The following is an 8,732-nucleotide window of genomic DNA, read 5'->3' as shown; positions in this document are numbered from 1 at the left end:
AAGCAGGGAGGTAGCCAGTAGCCTCTCCTTAACAGCCGTGCTGCTGACGCTCCGAGTCGCACTGCTGCGCGGTCGCACAGCACAGCCTGCATCCGGAACGCCACCCGTCGGCTAGGAGAGTGTTTCCAGTGAAGCATCCCTCTTGTTTTTACTGGCTAGCAGGAAAGCCTACAAGCACAAATGGCTGCACACTGTTACCTTAGTTGCCCCTTTAGGGCTCACTTGAATTATTGCTCACGAGCTTCCTTGGTGTTCAACCGGATGACCGGGAAGAGCAACTCACAACCAGTTCAATAGAAATCTTCAGTAGGCTGGAAAAGAAATCACGTTGTTTTCTAGATCACCCTGTGGAGTTTGTATGTGCGTGTGTTTTGCATGTCCTGCTTCCCAGTAGCCTTTCTGCATTTTGAGTAGGAAGCGGTACCCAAAATGAAAATCGATACCCCGAGCAGTGCAGTGCAGAGAAAACGGACTCTGTTACAGCTGTGACTATGCCTCCGTGATTCCACCTTCTGGCAGGCTCCTTCTTTAGGCTGGAATATGGCCGATTTTAAGCAACTCTGCAATTAAAAGTTGGCAGCTGTTAGTTATGGCTGTTTACATTGTGAAAAACCAGGCAGCTGGAGCTCGCTCACGTCAGGTGGGATTTCGCAGAGGTGAGGAGCAGCGGTTTCAAGCTGGCACGCGGCAGATCCGTAGGAATGCATGGTTTTGGTGTCGTATTCCCCAATCTCACGGCATGTTGTGCAACTGCTATGGGCACCAGCCACTTGAAACGCTGTACTTCTATAAAAGGTTTGCTTAGATGAACAGAACTTTCCCTTTCACGTCCCATGAAGCTGGAACTGCTTGGCTTTGCTGCCTGAAACCAGCAAAAACCCACAGGTCTGGCTTTTACACGAGAAGCCAGAATCTCAAGGTACCCAGGATCAGTTTAGACACTGTAGTGTCCAGCAGCTAACATCCTCATTCGGATGGATGGCACAAGTTTGCTATGATACAAAAAAATCCAGGCAGCAGTTCTCAGGGAAGCAGCATCATTTCTGCAGCGAGTTCCTTTTCCCTGTGGAATACAGTTAAGGAAGAAGATAGGCAAGCATGGTAGGGTAGCTGAAGGGAGTTCAAGGGAGGTGGGTGTCCACTACTCACCCTCACTTTCTCCCCGCCTGAGCTGTCTCTGCTCTGAAGAGGTGTGAACAACCCTCCTCCCAAGACCTGCTAAGGCTTAGCGTGAGCAGTGCAAGACAAGAGGGCAAAATATAGCAGTTTAATTGTGGGAAATGATCTTTAAGCCATCTCCTTACTGCTTCGGCAGGGAACAGAGGCACAATAAGTAAGTTTTATGGGTTCAGTCTCTCTTAGGGAACTAATTTGTAGTTCAAAGTCTCCATTCCCATGAACAATCAAGGCAGTAAGGGAGCCACAGGTGTTTTAAAGAGAAGAAAGCAAATTCTCAAAGGTCTGAAAACAACAAAAACATTGGAGTAAGAAATATGCAAGCCTGGAATCTCTCTTAAAAATTAAACAGCTTTATTTAAATACAAAGTTACTGTAAAACATACTGTCATACCGATATATTAACTACTGTAATCAGTGTACTATTTATTAAAGCACAATACTTGTGATAAGCAGGAGGAAACGGCCTGTAGAGTTTTGTTTTGTTCTCCTGAAGTCAGACCTGGGCAACTTATAAAGTCAAACTGTATAAAAAAAAAGAGGCAGGTTAAAATCTAATTCAAAAGAGCTTTTGCTCTAAATATGCAACTCAGACATTACCATTTCTGTCTGATAGGAACAGGATATCCATTTGCCTTTTACAAAGGCAGCATAAAAGCCAGCCCAATTCAAGTCGGATTTGTACCCCACTGGCGTCGGTGGGTGGAATGCCAGCACGAAGCTATGCACCTAGGAAACCCAGTGGTTTTGCAGCTCTGTCAGTACAGAAATTCAGGTGGTTTTAATGTTTTCGCTCACCAGGATTTGAGATCCCTCACCCCAGGACGACATACATCCTTTCTGTTAGGCACACAGGACCCCCTGCAGAATTACAAAGCAGCACTAGCATGTTCAAGGTGCAAGAGTCACATCCCTGAGACAAACAGGAGTCAGCGAGTATAAATATACACGTGTAGGTATCATAGAACAAGGACGTTCAGCAATAGCAGCTTTACAGTGCAACGGAGAGGTATGGAGTTCGGCATAGGTAGGACGAGGAATGGAAAAGCCTTCCTCCTCGGGATACAGGGAAAAAGTCTCCTCACTCCAGGAACAGGTTGTTCAGGGGCCTGGAGATGGCCTCTCCTGTCCATGCCACGTTTCTGCCAACCACAAACAGTTCCCGTGGTTTCATTTGACCGCTTCCTATAAAATAACCTCTTGTCCCTTCTGTCAGTTCACCCTCGCGAAACAAAGGCAGCATCTGCAAGAAGAGTTGAACCAGGTTTCAAGGCTGATTGCCATTTGCAGGAGAGTGAAATGAAAACTGCAGGGCGAAAGAAACCTCGGCCGCTTTCCGCGGGGAGATTCGCAAACACGAGCCGAAGTTGCGTGCTGAAGGGTTTAAGCCTCCAGCATCCATATGGCTGTGCTTTATGATCGTAGCTGATCGAAGAGAAAACCCAGCAGGGAAACCTCATCCGATAAATAACCCTTCTTCCCTTTTTAAAGGCAGCCAGGGCAGCAGCGACACCATTGCTTCGTCCCACAGTGTTTGGTCAAGGAAGTGCAGCGGGGAGGAGGCTCCCTTCGTGTCCTCGGGCTCAGGAGCTGTGCGTCACGTGGCCGTTCTCTCGTTGGTGGAGCCTCATCCTCTGTATGTGTTCATAGCATGACTGGGCAAGGAACAGAGCAACCCGTTAATGAGGAGTTTTGGAATATTGGGCCAAAATTTGATCTCTTGCACACCAAGTGAAGCTGTGCTTGCCTCCGCAGGCTAAACAAAAACTTAAACATGCACATTATAAGTTAGAGGGAAACGTATTCTCTAGACCAGAAGGAAAGTGACTTGCACTGGGCAGGTAAACAGCTACCTCAGATCAAACGAGAGTGTAACGCATCGATGTCTCCACTGCTCAAGGCAGGCTGATGCAGCTTGCAGCTGCTGAAAACATTTCCTTACCTCCAGCGCTGTTAACAGGAAGTCGTACAGCCCTCCTTGATTGGTGGGGTCCATCAAGTCTCTGATCAGATGGATTTCAGCTCCCAGGTGCTGTATTCTAGGGGGGAGGGGGAAAAACGAAGTTACAAGTAGGATAAATCTCTGGGCACGGCTGTTTGTGGGTGTGTTTGAAATCGGATTATGGCGAGAAGGAGGCGTAGATCCAGAAATCCATCGCTGATTCCTTGTGCGTCGCCTTGATCTTCTGGAGGCTGACTCCCTGAGGTATCCAGCCTGACTGGATCTCAGCAAAATGCTCAATCATAAGAGAGTTTCAACTCCTCCATTTTTCACAGTCCCTTTTATTCCCCTCCTCTCCCACCTGCAGCAGAGAAAGCTGCCTACCAAACAGACCTGTATCACCCAACATGATTCTGGGGGAAAGAAAAGAAACAACATACACCAAATTCAAAAAAAGTCAAGAATTTTTACTCCAATTTGACTCAAAAGAGGTAGCATGGAGCCTCTTTGGCAGAAATGTGTTACGTTTACAGTCATTCCCACACAGGAAAAGTCTAACTACTAGATGGTCAGTGTTGAAGACTGTCCTACTCTCCGAACAATCACAGAGCCCCACTGAGAATGAAAAATAGAAGATGTATGATATGTATATCATTGGCCTTAGCAGCTTTGTGTTCCTGTTTTCTACGATAATCTGAGATGCAGGTAAGACCTCATTTCCCACGACACGCCTGAATTATCCTCTTGGATAAGAGATGGACACTCAAGAAGTCCCGAATCACGCTGTGTCCCGGCCAACACCATCACACCACAGCTGGCAGACAGTAGCACACAGAAACCCTGGTACAGCTCAGGAAAAAGCATGCTAAAACATAAACCCTGGTTTTCCATTTAAACTATCTGGCTTGGAAATGTGTCTGTCCTTTCTTTTATTGAGGTAGCACACAAGAACGGGACTGGGACATGAAAAGCTTCCACTTACTTTGCGCGGGATACAACATACATCAGCAGGGGCAACAGGTCATCCATGGGGAGCTTGTAGTCCTTCTCTACCACCCGGGACACTGTGCTCTCTATCTCCTCGTATGTCTTCTGGAGGATCACCAGCTTTTCCCGAGGATCCACTGTGGTACTGTCAGTATGAAAACAGCCATGTCAGAAATGTATCTGCTACGCAGCTAAAGAGAGAAAGCAGCAACACTAAAAACAAACAGACTGGAGCATGCTGTCATGCTACAATAACAAGCAATTATCTCAGATGGCTGCACCAAAAAGGAGTCAATGAGGTTGTGCCAGAAGGTGCCACCAGAGTGTAACATCATCCAGACGGACCTGGAGTCTTCCCAAGATCCCGAGTATGACCTGCTCATCCTGGTGTCAGTCTTTTGTTTTAGACAGGCCTAACCAGAGTCACAGTCCCTCAGATGAAAACTGAAGAGCATGACATGAATCACTTTGGGCAGGTCTGTCGAGGGAACAATGCCCTTGTGGCATCTATAACGCTGTTTCTTCTGCCCGTAACATCCTGCAGAGGTACACGTAGCCTGTGCCGCCTTCCCCGGAAAAGCAGTCGCGTTGGCGTTCACAGGGAGTCTCTCACTAGGACCAGTGCACTTAGGGACCTGAGAGCTTCTGTCCAATGGATTCTGTCAACACTTCCCTGCTCCTCTAACTTCCTTCCCACTAGTTACAGCAGCACCATCCCCTACGCTGGACTTCAATCCAACAAATCAAGCTGAGCTCCTTAAGCTGAGCTCCGCTGTGCTACATTAAAACCTGGGACTGCCACACTGGACAGATAACGCTTCCCCGTAGCTCCATGTGTGCAGAGAAGTGGGCTCTGTCATGACCGGGCAGTCACAGCCAGGACCAATGAGCTATGCACACTACCATGAGTGAAATCCATTTCATCAAAGTCAGATTTTGTGTAGAAATATGCAAAATTAAGGGGAGATATTAGCCAGGGGAGGGTTGCATTTAGGCACACTAGGTATTGTCTTATTCTCTTTTGGGGAATAAGAAATAATTCTATAGAAAATACTTTTAAATAGAAATAACAAACAGCTTTTCTTTAGATAATCTTGCAGGGTGACCCTGAAATGCTTTAGTACACAGGTGTAAGTTTAGGGCATTTCCCAGAACACACAAAATCCCTGGCTGTCAGTCAGAGATTATGGATAGTAACTTACATCAGCTTCTGCAAACACTCCGTGGCAGACAGGAAACACTTGTCTTTGATGAGGGACCGCCTCTGAAAGGGAGACAAAGAGTTGTGACTCTGTAAGAGCATCTCCCCTGGAGCCGCCACTTGGCTTCTCAGCGCCGGACCCCAAATAAGCATGTTTGCCACCCATAACAGAGGGCAAAATAAAGCTGTTGTAGACAATACCACTCTGAACACCGATGTCTTTAAAACACCACCAAGCAGAGCATCACAGAGCTCATATTCCCATCCATGGAAATTCACACGCAGTAGCCACAGATCACAACTAATTAACAACCACCACATAGCTCTGATTTCTGAGTGCAGTCTGCCCCCGTGGTTACTTAGGTGACGCTCCATCACGAGCCAGCACCAACACGTAGCCTCAGTGCCACCTCACGCACCAAAGCTAGCTCTGAGCGTTATTTCTTACCTGGTTGGTTGTCAGGGTGAGATCTTTCAGAGGCCAGAGGTGTCTGAAAGGAGATTACAGAGAGAAGATTTAGAAGGCAGATGTCCATCTCAACTCCACCCTCAGTCAGCTTTGAGTGTTTGTATCTCCTCAAGGTGATGCTAAAGTGTTGTGGGTGCATGAGGCTGAGTTTGCTCCTGTCATTACAGGAAGAATTAATAGCTTACACACATTAATCTGAGTGTAGGGTTCATTTTATTCAGATGGTCCTGTCAGTGGAGAGTTTTGGCACTTTGTCGTTCAATTCTTCTCACTGAGTCTAGATTGATTCAGATTGTGACTCTGGGTCTCCAGTTACCCTGCTTAAGTCCTTGAGCTGCAGATGAGGCTGTGTTAGAAAAGTTCATGTGCTTCTTGTGTCTGAGTCGGTCCTCACCACTTCCAAAGACGGAGGAATGGATGAAGGAAACATCTGTCTCCACAGCCTGTCCGGAAACTGTGCACCTACATCGTCACAGCAGGTACCATTGGATGGACTACAGCCCTTTGTAAGACACATTTATAAACTCTGATTGGTCCTGACTTGGAGCAAACCATTTGTTTGGCGAGCTAGATAATTTCTACTACACAAAAGTGAAAATCAGTATAGATTAACAGCTTTCCACTACTGCACATTGTCCTTCCAGACAGTATTGCAGGCACTCCATGACAGGACTTCCTTTGGCAGCCTAAGAAGAACTTCAGTGCTACAGCCAATGACTGACCCAGGAACAGTTTACATGTCCTTTCCTCCTGTGCCATCAGTGCTTTCCCTGTCTGTTGCCTCTCCAGCTGGTATCCTGGAGTTGCATCCTGGCATGAAAAAACATCACTTACTTCTGCACATCCAGAAACTCCAGCAGCTTGATGTCAGGAAACAGACTTAGGTCCACAATCCCTTGGCAGTAGAGGTCATCTTCTCTTTCATGATAAAGCATGTAGAGCATGAAAAGCTCGGGGTAGAAGCAGGGCAAGATCAGCGGCAGGACCACACTGCATGCCTTCTGGTCACTGTGGCAGAGAAAGGCAAGCAGAGTCCTGCAGTGAAACCTATCGCCTCGGTATTACAAAGGCACAGAGCACACAACGGAAGAGGCAGCTTCTGAGAGCGCAAGGTGTTCTCCTTGCTCTCCCCTCCTTCCTCCACCTCCGAGGTCAATGTCACAGTTGACTAGTGGTGACCTATAACACTCGTGCATTTACTCACAAGCTGCAGATGCAAGTGCACCTTACGCTGTAGGACAGGACATGGATTGTTTCTCCACAATATCTCCTTAGTCACTGGGAGAAACCTGGAACAGAGACCCATCTCCACTTGTCCTTTCTGAACTGTTCCAATAAAGCGCTTGTTATTTCTTAAGGGACAAAGACCAAATGAATTCAGACAAAGCCCTTTTCCAGCTGCTCACCATTCCACCAACCTCTTGGCTTCGTTCAGCCCACGTGGGGATGGCTGCATATTACAGCAAAGAAATCCAGACCAAACAGGTACAGTTGAACAAAGATGCTTCTTCTCACACCCCAAACCCCTAAACCTGGGTCTCCCACCATTATTCCTACCTTCTTATTCTAGGAACATCATGTCTTCTACCTCCTCTGCCACATTTCCCACTCTACTCCCTACTTCCAGTCCTGCCTTTCTCTCAGTGCTGGTACAGAGGTCACCATCCCCGCAATGAACAAGTTCCTGTGACCAACACAAAGCATGTGGCAGTGCTGGGACGGCTGTCTTGCACACAACCGTGCTACTGCACAGCAGCTGTCGTGGGAAACCTTGCAAGGCTGTGTACCACACACTCCTCCAACTCATCACTCTCTTCTGCTACAGAAGTTGCTCTCGTGCTTCAAGCACAACTACTGAAAGCTTTGCACTCTGAGAAGTGTGAGCACTAAACCTGACTCAAATGGACAAACAGAAATACTTAATGTATTTTGGGAAACACCCCATATCTCCAAGCAGCTTAAAATTAAACAGCCAGTCGTGAGACATACCTTGTATCTCCATCCACACACTTTGCGGGGAGTTGGCCTTTCTGTTCCAGTGCCAGATGGAGCAAACCCCTAGAGAAGGAGCAGAACCAAGGTTTAGTTCCCTCCCTCCCTCCTTTTTCTAAGGGTAATTTGTTATTCCCAAGTGAGGAGCTCAGCTGTCCCAGCATCACGTGAGGTATTAGTAAAGCTGCAGCATTGTTTTGGTATTTATGTTTCACAATTTGAGGGCTTTCTCCATTACCAGCAGAAGCTGCCAGGAATGACTATGTCTTTCAAAAATCTCCATAGCTTTTGAAACAGAATGGTTAGGGTTGGAAGGGCCCTAAAAGATCATCCGCTTCCAACCCCCTGCCACAGGCAGGGACCCCTTCCACTAGACCAGGTTGCTCCAAGCCTCATCCAGCCTGGGCTTGGACACTCCCAGGGATGGAGCATCCACAGCTTCTCTGGGCAACCTGTCCCAGTGCCTCCCCACCCTCTGTGGGAAGAATTCCTTCCTGATGTCCAATCTCAATCTTCCTCTTTCTTTCTAAAGCCGTTACCCCTTGTCTGTCACTACAGGCCCTTGTCACAAGTCCCCTGAAGAGCAAAGTGGTCACTCTGGAGATCCTAACTGTGGTCTGAACACCGCCTCCCTCTATTCCCATTGAAGGGACATGAGGTTTCAGGACATGTATTCCCTAATCCATCTATGAACATTGGAGAATGTTCATACTCTGGAAAAATAGCTTGGGTTTGTCTCGATATTTCTAAGCCAAAACATCATCTTAAAATGGGGATTAGGGAGAGGTTGCCTTTTTTTTTTTTGGTTGTAGAAGTGTCAGCCTCAGAAATTTAGTCAGGGGCACAGCAGAGCAAGGCGGGTCTCCCTCCCCACACTGCACCAGAAAGGTCTTGAGACCTGGAGCAAGCGTTCCAAGGTATGCGCTGAGCTCAGAGGCACCTTCTCCTGAACAGCTGCTCAGACT

General features: G+C 47.4%; 1 protein-coding gene across 1 annotated transcript in view; it reads right to left on the bottom strand.

The window, feature by feature from the left end:
• Window positions 1-2,759: 2,759 nt before the first annotated feature.
• ALS2CL (ALS2 C-terminal like) overlaps window positions 2,760-8,732 on the bottom strand; it is a 28,021-nt gene continuing 22,048 nt past the window's right edge. The window contains exons 19-25 of the mRNA XM_010160990.1: window positions 7,765-7,833; window positions 6,610-6,783; window positions 5,755-5,797; window positions 5,308-5,369; window positions 4,101-4,250; window positions 3,119-3,215; window positions 2,760-2,831 (exon numbers count right to left, since the gene is read on the bottom strand). Coding sequence (XP_010159292.1) covers window positions 2,760-2,831; window positions 3,119-3,215; window positions 4,101-4,250; window positions 5,308-5,369; window positions 5,755-5,797; window positions 6,610-6,783; window positions 7,765-7,833 — 667 coding nt within the window. The remainder of the gene's footprint in view (window positions 2,832-3,118; window positions 3,216-4,100; window positions 4,251-5,307; window positions 5,370-5,754; window positions 5,798-6,609; window positions 6,784-7,764; window positions 7,834-8,732) is intronic.

The sequence above is a fragment of the Eurypyga helias genome, unplaced genomic scaffold (assembly GCF_000690775.1).
Source record: "Eurypyga helias isolate BGI_N326 unplaced genomic scaffold, ASM69077v1 scaffold1651, whole genome shotgun sequence".
Classification (NCBI taxonomy): domain Eukaryota; kingdom Metazoa; phylum Chordata; class Aves; order Eurypygiformes; family Eurypygidae; genus Eurypyga; species Eurypyga helias.
The sequence above is the reverse complement of the archived record's forward strand: the minus strand, read 5'-3'. Positions and strand labels throughout refer to the sequence as shown.